This window comes from Brassica rapa, chromosome A09 (genome assembly GCF_000309985.2).
Source record: "Brassica rapa cultivar Chiifu-401-42 chromosome A09, CAAS_Brap_v3.01, whole genome shotgun sequence".
Taxonomy (NCBI): Eukaryota; Viridiplantae; Streptophyta; class Magnoliopsida; order Brassicales; family Brassicaceae; genus Brassica; species Brassica rapa.
The window spans coordinates 8688456-8704571 of NC_024803.2; the positions used below are offsets into that span (position 1 = coordinate 8688456).

The 16116-nt window shown below is 38.6% G+C and overlaps 1 protein-coding gene and 3 pseudogenes across 1 annotated transcript; 2 read left to right on the forward strand and 2 right to left on the reverse strand.

Annotated features, from left to right (window-relative positions):
* The first annotated feature begins 1589 nt into the window (after window positions 1-1589).
* Window positions 1590-3565, forward strand: LOC103838114 (transcription factor MYB86-like). Its single transcript, XM_009114539.3, has 3 exons — window positions 1590-1810; window positions 1933-2062; window positions 2681-3565. Exons 1-3 carry the CDS (start codon window positions 1678-1680, stop codon window positions 3516-3518), a joined length of 1101 nt encoding a protein of 366 aa, XP_009112787.1. The 5' UTR covers window positions 1590-1677; the 3' UTR covers window positions 3519-3565.
* Window positions 3566-4691: 1126 nt separating this feature from the next.
* LOC117128035 lies at window positions 4692-5605 on the forward strand (annotated as a pseudogene).
* Window positions 5073-5150, reverse strand: LOC117128749 (annotated as a pseudogene).
* Window positions 5606-6033: 428 nt separating the features above from the next.
* On the reverse strand, window positions 6034-15647 carry LOC117128512 (annotated as a pseudogene).
* Window positions 15648-16116: the final 469 nt, after the last annotated feature.

Consider the following 16116-nt stretch of genomic DNA (forward strand, 5'->3'; position numbering starts at 1 on the left):
AAATTGAAAAAATAAAGAAATTTTTTATAAAATTAATTTTGAAATTAAAATAGAAAATAAAATAAAATTTTTTCTTTTCAAAAAAATAAAAAATCTTCCAAAATTTTCAATTTTTTAATACATTTGCTAAAAGTTGAAATTAATTATACACACATAAAAAGTTGATAATTCTAACTTTATTTTTTTGCATTTTATTATAATTTTTAAAAATTTGGATTTTGTTTAAAAAAATGAAAATTTTGGATTTTTTTTTGATTTTTTAAAGAAAAACAAATATTTAATTTTAACTCAAAATTAATTTTATGAAATTTTGGAAGATTTTTTTATTTTTTTTAAAGAAAAATAATTTTTTATTTTTTTTAAAGAAAAATAAAATTTATTTTCAATTTTAATTTCAAAATTTATGTTATAAAAAATTTCTTTATTTTTTTCAATTTTTTGGAATTTAAAGTTCTTTTTAATTTTTTAGAAAATTTTGGAAGAATTTTTTTTTAAAAAAAGAAAAATAAAATTTATTTTTAATTTTAATTTCAAAATTAATTTTATAAAAATCTTCTTTATTTTTTTATTTTTTTTGGAATTTTAAAGATCTTATCAAGTTTTTAGAGAATTTTTTATATTTAATATGTACCAAATAAAAGTAAACATGTTAGTAAGTACTTTAAAAGTGCTAGTAGCCCAGTGGTAAAATACCTTCCCATTTGACCAACCAATCTGGGTTCGAATTCAGGGGTTTACATATTTTTAATTTCAAATCAGCGAAAACATTGTTAATTAATTCTAAATTCAATGAAAGTTTGGTGTTTTTTTGGCCAGCCCCAAAGTTCATGTTTGTTTTGGCAATTCGTGTAAAGTTGAGGTTTTTTTTGGCCGAATTCTCGTTTTAATTGTCATAATTCTCAGAGAAAAAAATACAAAGGGTTTTGAGATTTCATAGTTAAGTTAATTGGTTGCTTTGAGCAACATGTGTTGAGTCAAGCAAGGTGTTGTGTTAGGAATCAATATGAGTCGAGTCGTGTATGACATCGTCATGTAATTTGGATCAAACAAATTTATAAGAAATTGTGTATAAAATTTATAATACAAGAAATACGAGTACTTGAAATTATTTTGTGCCATTTTGTTTTCGTTGAATCTCGATTTTATATATACACTTTATTTGTAACGATACTTGAGGCAAATTAATTCCACTAGGAACTTATATGTTATCGTTAAATCTATTATCTATAATGGCGATCTACGGATTAATCTAATATTCGTCGTAAAGTCATTGAGAAAAGCAGGCAAAAACTTTGACGGGAGACAAAAGGGTACGTGAAGAAGAAAACATATAAAGTGATAAGGGCTTAACGTAATAATACTACAACAAAAACTCTCAACGTACAACGAGTAATAACACATGAAAATAGTAAGTTGATGAGACGTCGTTTTAAGGTTAGATCGATGAAGAAGCATCTCAGACCCCACCCCTGGGACCAGACCCGGCCCGACCTTTGTCTCCTCCCCTTTTAAAACTCCCCATCTTTTCTTCTTCTTCTCCTCTCTTCTATAGCTACAAACCCTCAAAAACACAATACAAGAAAGAAAGGGTGATACATATCCATAAAAATATTAATTTAAGATAATTATTGTGGTCAAGTGTTTCATTGTAATTAATTTAACTTTTGGAGCTAAATCATGGGTCATCACTCCTGTTGCAACCAGCAAAAGGTGAAGAGAGGGCTTTGGTCACCAGAAGAAGATGAGAAGCTTATTAGATATATCACGACTCACGGCTATGGATGTTGGAGTGAAGTCCCTGAAAAAGCAGGTGCTTATTATTCATTTTAGTTTCTTACATTTTGTCTCTAATCAGTTACATTGGTCTTTATCTATTTAACTTATAGATTTTATCTACTATTTACAATATTGCACATATATTTGATATATTAGGGCTTCAAAGATGCGGAAAAAGTTGTCGATTACGATGGATAAACTATCTTCGACCTGATATAAGAAGAGGGAGATTCTCACTTGAAGAAGAAAAATTGATCATAAGCCTTCATGGAGTTGTAGGAAACAGGTTTCCACTTTTTCTAATTTTAACCACAGTTTTTTTTTTTGGCTCAACATTCATTACTTCATTCATCAAAACTACACACATAATTTATCATCCTCAACAAAGGATTTGATCCAATCAGGCATAACAGAATGCAAGAATGAATACCACAGTTATACATATTTAATACATTGTATTATCGTGTATTAGAGCGTTATATAAATTCCATATATTTTTATTATTAGTACCATTTTTAGAAATAAGTTTATTGGGGCTTGGGATACATACTAAACTTTTATATATACATAGATTTATCGTTATATATCTGTTTATATAAACACGTCAAATTGTTATATGTTTTAGTTTGGCACGGCTAAAGCTACGATCAGCATACGGTCGATGACTAAAGAATCTTTAACGTGTAACTGCGTTCATCTCCTTATAATTTTGTCAACTTGCTCGAGCTGTTAAGTAGTGTACATTTCAAGTTACTTAATCGAACATCCTCAAAATATAATACAAACATTCACACTCATGTATGCATATTTACCAAAAACAAAAGCGTACACATAGACACATATATGCACATGTACATACTTAATGGTTATTGTTTCTCTTATAAAGCTTGTATACGTTTTTCAGGTGGGCTCACATTGCGAGTCATTTACCTGGAAGAACAGATAACGAGATAAAAAATTATTGGAATTCATGGATCAAGAAAAAGATACGAAAACCGCACCACCACTATAATCGTCATCAACCATCAATAACTACTGTGACAATGAATGTGGACGCTACATCAACTGGTACTGCTGTCCCATCTACCACAAGTACTATCGATAACTTACATTTTGACAGCTTTATGAATTCTCCTAACCAACTAAATTTCACCCATGATCAAGAAACTAATACAAAGATTCAAGAAACCCTTTTCTCCCATAAAAATCCTCTCTTCATAGTAGACCAAACACTTCCTGTCCTTGAAGGAATGTTCTCTCAAAACATCATCACAAACAATAACAACAAGAACAATGATAATGACACACGAAGAGGGGGAAGAGGAGGCGTTTTTGAGCAATCATTTCTGACAAATAACACGGAAGAATGGGATATGAATCTTCCTCAACAAGAACCGTTTCAAGTTCCAACAATGGTGTCACATTCGTTCAACAACTCTACCAGTTCAAATACCGAGACGGTTATAAGTTACAATCTACCGGCGTTAGTAGAGGGAAATGTCGATAACATCTCTCCACTTGACAACAGTGTTCAAGATGGAGATATGGCTTCCACACTCGAATGTTTAAAGAAGCAAGAATTAAGCTATGACCAATGGATAGATTCACAACAGTGCTCTAACTTTTTCTTGTGGGACAACCTTAACATAAACGTGGAAGGTTCATCTCTTGTTGGAAACCAAGATCCATCAGTGACCTTGGGATCCTCTGCCTTGTCTTCTTCTTTTCCTTCTTCATTTTAAATTATATTGTATAGATTTCAGGACAGAAACTCACGCTAATTTGTCTATATGTTTATTTCCTCAATTGTTTTTCTTAGAGGTTGTTTTGGATGTTTTTTTTACTTTTACTGTGAGTGTTATAAATTGTTGATGAGGAGATGGTGTGAATGTATGTATGTATGTATGTATGTATGTATGTATGTATGTATGTGTTATTTTCTAATTCATGTTTTCCCCCTAAATCTATGTAAAGGACGAAAGGACTACTCCATGTTGCAAAGCCATACGGCATGTTGTATTATGTATTCACAAAGTACGTAAACAATGTCTTTAATTTAATACATAAAAACTATGTTGTATAAAATTAACCAAGAGTTTAAACTGGAGGTTGTAAAAATGCATCAAAATTCTAAAACGAGGGTTTAACTAATAAAACTTAAAAGTCTAACTAAAACAATTACTTTGGATTTAATTTAGGGGTGTTCAATCTGGATATCGGTTCGGTTTCGGTTCGGTTTTTTTCGGTTGTCGGTATTTCGGTTAGTAAAATATAACTACCATTCTAAATCCATATTTACTTCGGTTCGGTTCGGTTTATATACTGTCGGTTTTCGGTTTATTCGGTTTTATACCAAAAAACATAATTATTTTGTTTGAGATCATATTATATGAATTTTAGAGTCATATTGTCAATACAGTCATTTATTAAAAATATATTACATGTATAAATGAACAAAAAAGTAAAAATGCCTCTACCATCAAATAAAATAATCAAATCTATAACTAAAATCAAAGCTTGAAATTTTGAAAATAAAAATATGAAACAAAATAGAAACATGAAAGAAAAGTTTTTCCACTCTTCCATATTTAGTGTTCATTAAAGTTATACTTTTTCAATTGAAAATTTTCCATTAATTATTGTCTATCAAATTTATAATCTTCATATTAATTTAGTGAAGACTAAAATAAATAAAAAAGATCAAAAAAGACTTAGAAAATAAGATGTATGAATTACGATGTATTGTTATTTAGTTATAGTTCAAACGTTTTACAAATTAAAGTTTTTTATTACTATAAAATTATGGTAATAATTATTAACACAAATTTAACTTATGTAACAAATAGATTTTCATGTATTGTTATAAAATAGATACATATTTACATGTTTCTACTTTTAATCGGTTTTGTTCGGTTTATTCGGTTTAATCGGTTATATACCAAACCATATCCAAATCCTACGGTTTTTATAAAATTATATCCATTCGGTTTATATGGTATATACCAAAACCAAACCATATTGTCTATTTCGGTTCGGTTCGGTTCGGTACGGTTCGGTTTTACCATATTGAACAGCCCTAATTTAATTTATCGGATATCATGTTATTCTTGTATTTACGGAAAGAAATGCTAACATTAACCTGTAAAAAAATATGCTTAAACAAATTGCTATCTTACAATTATAAATAGTCTCCGAATTCTCCACTATAGTTCCACTGACAACTCAAACTGATAAAAGAAAATACAAACTTATATTCAGTTCTCTCAAACAAAACTTATATTAAGAAAAAAATGGAGAAAGCAGCTTTGATATTCATCGGTCTTCTACTTTTCTCAACATGTAAGATTACTTTCACTTGCATCTTATGTTTACTTAATTCGTTACTAGCCTTCTCTTCATAAGCATGATCAACACACAATCTCACAGGCACTCAAACTCTTTCGAAGTCTTGCAACACTGATTCTGATTGTACAAAGACCACATGTGAAAGTATAACAAAAATCAAGTGTGTAACAGAACACATGACAATGCGTTAAAGATGGAAACGTGGATTTACCCCTTCAAACTAGGAGTGACCCTGCTGCTTGCGCTGCTTTATGCAAGTCAAAAGGAGAAGAAGTTGGGTTTTATGTTTGTGCTTCAGACCATTGTTACTGTCGGAAACCTCCTATGCAATAACAAGCTTAGTATCTTAAACTTCTGTTATTGCCGCAAATCCCCACATGTTGTTGTCCAATATTTTACTCCTTTATCAACAAATTATTAATATACATAATAAACTATCAGTTTTAAACTGTGACATTTAAAGTTAAATACTAATGTTGTAAAATTAAAATAGATTTTAAAATACACAAAAATGGAACACGTGAAATCATAATCTTGGATATTCAGATTGTTATCGGATATGGGTATTTTTGGATTGTTTTAATTGGATTCATGCTTACTGCAATTTGGTTTAGGGTAGTACTACTGTGTTCGGTATTTCATTTGATATATCAGGAATCAGTGAAGTGATTTTTAGCAACAGAGCTTTAAAAAGAATGTCAAATCTTTGGTTCTTCAGCATTACAAAGGCAGAAATTTTCACCTTGTCTAAGGTAACTACATTGGAAGGCATATACCCTAACAAGTGTCTTAATCCTACTTTTAATCCTGAATATCTTGTCAAACTTGATATGCAGAACAACCAACTAGAGTACCTCTGGAAAGGAGCCCAGGTTAGTGTTGTTCTTTATATGATCAAATACTTTCTCTTCATGTTATATCATGATGTTCCTCTCTCTTTGTTGTTGTGTGGTTTTACATTTGAAAGAACTCCCAGATCTTTCAAATGCTACAAAGCTTGAGAAATTGAATTTGAATGACTGCAAGAGTTTGGTAGAGATTCCATCCTCTTTTTAGCATCTTCAGAAGTTAAAAGACATGTGGATGCATGGGAGTTTGCTTAAACCTACAAGTCATTCCATCTCACCAGGCCTTTGCATCTTCAGAAGTTAAAAGACTTATTAGATATCCAAGAGGAACATCTATGCATATTTTATGCTGATTTGGTTGGCGGACAGGAGAATGAGGTTATGTTCGAATTCACATGCGATTTAGGAAATCGATCGACTGTGGTGTCCATGTGTTGACGCACGAAAGAAGAAGAAGGATTGAGTTTGATCCAGCGTCTCAACACTATTCTCTCAACACTGAACTTACGGATGCACTAATCTGCGACCCAAACGACGATATACAACGGGAAGCCGAGAATCGTACAGATTATTGGAGCTTGCTTAGCCCTCTTATTCGATTTCTCCGATTTTGTAAGAAGCCTGTTTTCTGGACGTAAAGACAAAAGCCAAAGGCTTGAAGGAGAAGGAACTTTGTAGAACTTCTTATTATTTTCCTTAACGTTTGATACAAAAGCTCAATGAGCATATATACTACTTTTGGATCTTATCCTCTCAGTCAAACGTCAGCACATGACAGCGCATGAGCTCAAACAGCCAAATCTGTTCAAAACAGGAATCTTGTTAGCTGGCGTGATCGTACGAGGAGCACAACTCCTGCGAGCTGTGGAGAACCGTTGTGCTTTGTCGTTTTGCGTTGTAGGTGATACAACCTTCGACTGAGTTGAGCTCATATGGGCTTCTACCGCGGGCCTGTCAGATTTCTTTGGGAGCCCACTGTTATTACTCCCCCTCAAACTCTGTGGCGGTGGCAATGCGACACTGAGTTTGTCTCGTAATCTGACATAGGACTCCTGTGGCAGAGACTTGGTGAACACATCTGCCAGTTGCAGAGAAGCTGAAATGTGCCTGACCTCTAACTTCTTCAGCGCCACACGTTCCCTTACATAATGAAAGTCTATCTCAAAGTGTTTTGTGCGCTTGTGAAACATGGGATTAGCTGTAAGACAAACGGCTGAGAGGTTGTCACAGAGAAGCAGCGGTGTTGTCTTCTGTTGCAGACCCATCGCTTGAAGTAGGTTCTGCAACCACGCAAGTTCGGAAGCAGCGAAGGACATGGTGCGATATTCTGCTTCGGTTGATGACTTGGAGACAGTTTCATGTCGTTTTGCTGACCAAGATATCAGGTTGGAACCAAGAAAGGTGCAGAATCCACCAGTAGATCGACGAGTCTCTTTACATCCTGCCCAGTCGCTATCACTATAACACATCAGAGTGGAGTGCCAGTTTGAAGTAATGCTGATACCAAGCTCCGTTGTGCCTTTAACGTACCGCAAAACCCTTTTGAGCAAGTTGAAATCAGAAACACTTGGCTGGTGCATTTTCTGACAGATGTAGTTGACTGAGAACTGAAGGTCTGGTCGCGTGAGGGTAAGGTACTGAAGCTTGCCTGCTAGACTTCTGAAATATGAAGGATCAGAGAAAATTTCTTCTTGTCCTTGAACCTTATCAAGTTTGATAGGCAAAGGAGTGGGCATTGGTGAGCAATCTTCCATTCCCGCAGCAACAAGAAGGTCTTGAGCATACTTGCTTTGATTCATGAACAATCCTTCTTCATTTCTGTGAACCTGAATGCCAAAAAAGTAATGAATATCTCCCATATCCTTCATGCGAAACACCACATTGAGCTCCTTTAGTAACCTTTCAATCAGTTTGTCATCGTTTCCAGTCAAGATCATGTCGTCTACATACAGAAGAAGGTAAATGACGGTTGAGCCATGATGATAGACAAATAATGACGGGTCAGGGAAGCTACACTTGAACCCAAAATCAAGCAGAAAGTTACTGAACTTATCAAACCAAGCTCGAGGTGCTTGCTTGAGCCCGTAAATCGCCTTTTTCAACTTCCACACGTAGTCAGGTCTTTCTGGATCTTCAAACCCTTGAGGTTGAACCATGTACACAGTTTCTTTTAAATCACCATGAAGAAACGCGTTTTGGACATCTAGTTGACGAATGTCCCACTTCTTTGTGACGGCTACGTGCAACACAGTCCTTATCGTTGCTGTGCGAACCACCGGGCTGAATGTTTCTATGAAGTCAACACCTTCTTCTTGTTCATTCCCTCGTGCAACTAGACGCGCTCTAAGCTTGAGATGAGTACCATCTGCGTTTAGTTTCTCTTTGTAAATCCAACCTGAACTCAGAGGCTTCTGTTCTGAACTTGGAGGAACCAGTTAAAATGTTTCTGTGAGTTTCATGTTGGTTATCTCCTCTCCCATGGCACCATTCCATCCTGAGTCTCTTAAAGCCGCTTTAACGCTTTTCGGATGAGGGTAGTTTGATTTTACAGTGAACAAGGCGTATCTAGGATTAGGCTTTCTGATTCCATCCTTAGCTCGTGTAGTCATTGAATGAGTTCCTTGTTCCACAATGACCGCAGGAGCAGCAGGAGCTTCTTCTTGATCATTCTCAGTGGCCTGATCATTTACAACAGCATTGACAACATTGACTGGAGCTTGAGTCGGCTGATGTGAAACAGAAGGAAGATCCTCATTGACTTCCACTGGAGACTCATCAGAACGTTGTGCTGCCAGATTGAGATGACGCCATGATTGTAGTAGTGATGACTCAGTAGGACTGTGAAAGTTGCTGTAAAGATCAGCATAAGGAAAGTGTTCCTCATCAAAGATCACATGTCTACTAATGTAGACTCTTCCAGTAGGTGGGAAGTAACATCTATACCCTTTGTATTTCTCATTGTACCCAAGGAACACGCAGGCTAGTGACTTGGGATCCATCTTGTTGATCATATAAGGTCGTAGATAAGGGAAGCACTTGCAACCAAAGACCCTTAAAGAAGTGTATACTGGAGCTTTGTTGTAGAGAACTTCAAAGGGACTTTTATCATCTGGCAAAACAGATGATGGTAGAAGATTACCAAGAAAGTTTGCAGTGAAGAACGCTTCGACCCAAAGCTGTTGAGGCACCTTTCCGTTAAACATCATTGTAAGTCCCAACTCAGTGATGTGCCTATGCTTTCTTTCAGATAAACCGTTTTGTTGAGGAGTGTGAGGGCAGGAAAGCAGTTGTTTGATTCCACAATCAGCTAGGTGAGTCAAAAACCGTGTGCTTACAAACTCTCCTCCCCCATCACACTGAAACTGAGTTATCTTTTTTTTAAATTGATTCTCAACCAGCTTCTGAAAACTTTGAAAAACTGAGACAAAATCTGACTTCAGTTTCAATGGATAAAACCAGGTGAATCTCGAAAAATTGTCTACAAAGATGACATAATAACGAAACCCTTGCGAAGAAAGGACAGGACTAGGCCCCCATAGGTCACAATGAATCCTCTCAAGTGGTCTCGTGGACACATATTCAGAAGCTAAAAAAGGAAGTCTGCAACTTTTTCCTACTTGACAAGCATCACACAAGGACTTGTGGCTGTCTTTTTAACTACTATTGACTTGTTCTTGGCGAGAAGTTGAAGGATGTCCATGTGAGGATGACCCAGCCTTTGATGCCACACCTCAGCACTTGTGACTCTCTGTCTTGTGGAATAGAAAGCCTGACACCTTGCATCCTTCAATATGTAGAGATCTCTATGTCTTTTGCCCTGAGTGATCAGTTGTTTTGTGACCTTGTCCTTAACAAACACAGATTCATCATCAAATGTGACCTCACAAGGATAGTCTTTTGTTAACTTAGAGACTGACAAAAGATATTTTGTGATTTGAGGACATATCAAAACATCATTGAGAGGTAGTATACCATGTGGTACTTGAAGTGGAATAGAGCCGATGTGGGTTATAGGCAGGAAATCTCCATTCCCAACCATCACTTGATCATTACCAAGATAGGGCTGAGCTGACTGCAACTGAGAAGTGTTGTTGGTGATGTGAGCCGAGGCGCCCGAGTCAGGAAACCACTCTTGACCACTCAACTGAACCTGATCAGATAGCTTCATCGTCGCAAGTGCGTTGTGAATGGAGTCCTGTGTCTCAAACCCCTGATCAAACCTGCTGTAACACCTTGCTGCTGAATGACCATATTTGTTGCAGATCTGACAGGTGGGTTTTGTTGTAGCTGAGGTTGAACCAGACCCCCCGGTGAACTGTTGTTGAAACCCACGTCCTCGTGTAGAGTAAGAACCGTTGTGACGACCACGAAAACCACCTCTATTGTTGTAGTTACCACGTCCTCTGTTGTTGGAATATCCACGACCAGCATGAAAGGCAGCATGTGGGTTGACTTCTGAAGACTGACTGTAGACTTGAAGTTTGTCATCAAAGTTCACAAGTTTGAACACAGCATCTTCGAAACGCATATCAGGAACAGAATCCATAGAGTGCTCTATAACCGTGCTAATGGATTCATATTCTTTTCCTAACCCATTCAAAGCTCCATAAATCATTTCTTGTTCTGATAAAGGACATCCTATCGAATCAAGCTGATCACAGATTCCTTTAATCTCGCCTAGGTACTCAGACATTGATTTCTGATTCTTGTTCATACCTTGGAGCTTGCGTTGAAGGTCAAGCTTCCTTGTAGCTGACACGCGGTTGTACTTCTTCCCGAGACTGTACCAGACCTCCTGAGCAGAGTTGAGGCCATAAACTGAGCGTAGCGCTTCTTCAGAAAGAGATCCAAATAGCCAAGCCATGACGAGTTGATCTTTGCGAACCCACTTCACGAACTCTGGATTTGCTTGTTCTGTCACCTCTTCTCCAGTCGTCACGGTAGTGGTGGGAGAAGGACGAACTGCAGATCCATTGACAAAACCAAGAAGGGATTGACTGGAGAGAAAAGACTCGAACTGAGTTTTCCATAGAAGGTAGTTGGAAGAGGAAAGCTTGAGTGTGACACACTGAGAAATACTCAGTGTGGGTGAAGAGAAGATTTCAGAGTCCTCCATGAATCGACTGGAGCTCTGATACCATAAAGACAAAAGCCAAAGGCTTGAAGGAGAAGGAACTTTGTAGAACTTCTTATTATTTTCCTTAACGTTTGATACAAAAGCTCAATGAGCATATATACTACTTTTGGATCTTATCCTCTCAGTCAAACGTCAGCACATGACAGCGCATGAGCTCAAACAGCCAAATCTGTTCAAAACAGGAATCTTGTTAGCTGGCGTGATCGTACGAGGAGCACAACTCCTGCGAGCTGTGGAGAACCGTTGTGCTTTGTCGTTTTGCGTTGTAGGTGATACAACCTTCGACTGAGTTGAGCTCATATGGGCTTCTACCGCGGGCCTGTCAGATTTCTTTGGGAGCCCACTGTTATTACTCCCCCTCAAACTCTGTGGCGGTGGCAATGCGACACTGAGTTTGTCTCGTAATCTGACATAGGACTCCTGTGGCAGAGACTTGGTGAACACATCTGCCAGTTGCAGAGAAGCTGAAATGTGCCTGACCTCTAACTTCTTCAGCGCCACACGTTCCCTTACATAATGAAAGTCTATCTCAAAGTGTTTTGTGCGCTTGTGAAACATGGGATTAGCTGTAAGACAAACGGCTGAGAGGTTGTCACAGAGAAGCAGCGGTGTTGTCTTCTGTTGCAGACCCATCGCTTGAAGTAGGTTCTGCAACCACGCAAGTTCGGAAGCAGCGAAGGACATGGTGCGATATTCTGCTTCGGTTGATGACTTGGAGACAGTTTCATGTCGTTTTGCTGACCAAGATATCAGGTTGGAACCAAGAAAGGTGCAGAATCCACCAGTAGATCGACGAGTCTCTTTACATCCTGCCCAGTCGCTATCACTATAACACATCAGAGTGGAGTGCCAGTTTGAAGTAATGCTGATACCAAGCTCCGTTGTGCCTTTAACGTACCGCAAAACCCTTTTGAGCAAGTTGAAATCAGAAACACTTGGCTGGTGCATTTTCTGACAGATGTAGTTGACTGAGAACTGAAGGTCTGGTCGCGTGAGGGTAAGGTACTGAAGCTTGCCTGCTAGACTTCTGAAATATGAAGGATCAGAGAAAATTTCTTCTTGTCCTTGAACCTTATCAAGTTTGATAGGCAAAGGAGTGGGCATTGGTGAGCAATCTTCCATTCCCGCAGCAACAAGAAGGTCTTGAGCATACTTGCTTTGATTCATGAACAATCCTTCTTCATTTCTGTGAACCTGAATGCCAAAAAAGTAATGAATATCTCCCATATCCTTCATGCGAAACACCACATTGAGCTCCTTTAGTAACCTTTCAATCAGTTTGTCATCGTTTCCAGTCAAGATCATGTCGTCTACATACAGAAGAAGGTAAATGACGGTTGAGCCATGATGATAGACAAATAATGACGGGTCAGGGAAGCTACACTTGAACCCAAAATCAAGCAGAAAGTTACTGAACTTATCAAACCAAGCTCGAGGTGCTTGCTTGAGCCCGTAAATCGCCTTTTTCAACTTCCACACGTAGTCAGGTCTTTCTGGATCTTCAAACCCTTGAGGTTGAACCATGTACACAGTTTCTTTTAAATCACCATGAAGAAACGCGTTTTGGACATCTAGTTGACGAATGTCCCACTTCTTTGTGACGGCTACGTGCAACACAGTCCTTATCGTTGCTGTGCGAACCACCGGGCTGAATGTTTCTATGAAGTCAACACCTTCTTCTTGTTCATTCCCTCGTGCAACTAGACGCGCTCTAAGCTTGAGATGAGTACCATCTGCGTTTAGTTTCTCTTTGTAAATCCAACCTGAACTCAGAGGCTTCTGTTCTGAACTTGGAGGAACCAGTTAAAATGTTTCTGTGAGTTTCATGTTGGTTATCTCCTCTCCCATGGCACCATTCCATCCTGAGTCTCTTAAAGCCGCTTTAACGCTTTTCGGATGAGGGTAGTTTGATTTTACAGTGAACAAGGCGTATCTAGGATTAGGCTTTCTGATTCCATCCTTAGCTCGTGTAGTCATTGAATGAGTTCCTTGTTCCACAATGACCGCAGGAGCAGCAGGAGCTTCTTCTTGATCATTCTCAGTGGCCTGATCATTTACAACAGCATTGACAACATTGACTGGAGCTTGAGTCGGCTGATGTGAAACAGAAGGAAGATCCTCATTGACTTCCACTGGAGACTCATCAGAACGTTGTGCTGCCAGATTGAGATGACGCCATGATTGTAGTAGTGATGACTCAGTAGGACTGTGAAAGTTGCTGTAAAGATCAGCATAAGGAAAGTGTTCCTCATCAAAGATCACATGTCTACTAATGTAGACTCTTCCAGTAGGTGGGAAGTAACATCTATACCCTTTGTATTTCTCATTGTACCCAAGGAACACGCAGGCTAGTGACTTGGGATCCATCTTGTTGATCATATAAGGTCGTAGATAAGGGAAGCACTTGCAACCAAAGACCCTTAAAGAAGTGTATACTGGAGCTTTGTTGTAGAGAACTTCAAAGGGACTTTTATCATCTGGCAAAACAGATGATGGTAGAAGATTACCAAGAAAGTTTGCAGTGAAGAACGCTTCGACCCAAAGCTGTTGAGGCACCTTTCCGTTAAACATCATTGTAAGTCCCAACTCAGTGATGTGCCTATGCTTTCTTTCAGATAAACCGTTTTGTTGAGGAGTGTGAGGGCAGGAAAGCAGTTGTTTGATTCCACAATCAGCTAGGTGAGTCAAAAACCGTGTGCTTACAAACTCTCCTCCCCCATCACACTGAAACTGAGTTATCTTTTCTTTAAATTGATTCTCAACCAGCTTCTGAAAACTTTGAAAAACTGAGACAAAATCTGACTTCAGTTTCAATGGATAAAACCAGGTGAATCTCGAAAAATTGTCTACAAAGATGACATAATAACGAAACCCTTGCGAAGAAAGGACAGGACTAGGCCCCCATAGGTCACAATGAATCCTCTCAAGTGGTCTCGTGGACACATATTCAGAAGCTAAAAAAGGAAGTCTGCAACTTTTTCCTACTTGACAAGCATCACACAAGGACTTGTGGCTGTCTTTTTAACTACTATTGACTTGTTCTTGGCGAGAAGTTGAAGGATGTCCATGTGAGGATGACCCAGCCTTTGATGCCACACCTCAGCACTTGTGACTCTCTGTCTTGTGGAATAGAAAGCCTGACACCTTGCATCCTTCAATATGTAGAGATCTCTATGTCTTTTGCCCTGAGTGATCAGTTGTTTTGTGACCTTGTCCTTAACAAACACAGATTCATCATCAAATGTGACCTCACAAGGATAGTCTTTTGTTAACTTAGAGACTGACAAAAGATATTTTGTGATTTGAGGACATATCAAAACATCATTGAGAGGTAGTATACCTTGTGGTACTTGAAGTGGAATAGAGCCGATGTGGGTTATAGGCAGGAAATCTCCATTCCCAACCATCACTTGATCATTACCAAGATAGGGCTGAGCTGACTGCAACTGAGAAGTGTTGTTGGTGATGTGAGCCGAGGCGCCCGAGTCAGGAAACCACTCTTGACCACTCAACTGAACCTGATCAGATAGCTTCATCGTCGCAAGTGCGTTGTGAATGGAGTCCTGTGTCTCAAACCCCTGATCAAACCTGCTGTAACACCTTTCTGCTGAATGACCATATTTGTTGCAGATCTGACAGGTGGGTTTTGTTGTAGCTGAGGTTGAACCAGACCCCCCGGTGAACTGTTGTTGAAACCCACGTCCTCGTGTAGAGTAAGAACCGTTGTGACGACCACGAAAACCACCTCTATTGTTGTAGTTACCACGTCCTCTGTTGTTGGAATATCCACGACCAGCATGAAAGGCAGCATGTGGGTTGACTTCTGAAGACTGACTGTAGACTTGAAGTTTGTCATCAAAGTTCACAAGTTTGAACACAGCATCTTCGAAACGCATATCAGGAACAGAATCCATAGAGTGCTCTATAACCGTGCTAATGGATTCATATTCTTTTCCTAACCCATTCAAAGCTCCATAAATCATTTCTTGTTCTGATAAAGGACATCCTATCGAATCAAGCTGATCACAGATTCCTTTAATCTCGCCTAGGTACTCAGACATTGATTTCTGATTCTTGTTCATACCTTGGAGCTTGCGTTGAAGGTCAAGCTTCCTTGTAGCTGACACGCGGTTGTACTTCTTCCCGAGACTGTACCAGACCTCCTGAGCAGAGTTGAGGCCATAAACTGAGCGTAGCGCTTCTTCAGAAAGAGATCCAAATAGCCAAGCCATGACGAGTTGATCTTTGCGAACCCACTTCACGAACTCTGGATTTGCTTGTTCTGTCACCTCTTCTCCAGTCGTCACGGTAGTGGTGGGAGAAGGACGAACTGCAGATCCATTGACAAAACCAAGAAGGGATTGACTGGAGAGAAAAGACTCGAACTGAGTTTTCCATAGAAGGTAGTTGGAAGAGGAAAGCTTGAGTGTGACACACTGAGAAATACTCAGTGTGGGTGAAGAGAAGATTTCAGAGTCCTCCATGAATCGACTGGAGCTCTGATACCATAAAGACAAAAGCCAAAGGCTTGAAGGAGAAGGAACTTTGTAGAACTTCTTATTATTTTCCTTAACGTTTGATACAAAAGCTCAATGAGCATATATACTACTTTTGGATCTTATCCTCTCAGTCAAACGTCAGCACATGACAGCGCATGAGCTCAAACAGCCAAATCTGTTCAAAACAGGAATCTTGTTAGCTGGCGTGATCGTACGAGGAGCACAACTCCTGCGAGCTGTGGAGAACCGTTGTGCTTTGTCGTTTTGCGTTGTAGGTGATACAACCTTCGACTGAGTTGAGCTCATATGGGCTTCTACCGCGGGCCTGTCAGATTTCTTTGGGAGCCCACTGTTATTAGGACGACGATGATAGAAATCAAGCTGGATGCAAGGAAGTGAAATCTCCTCGAAATCGTGGTTTGTAGATTTCTTCCAAATCAGTCTTATATATACGCAATCTCTATTATTATTTAGCATCTTATTGTTACAATCAAACAAGCTGAACCGAGCA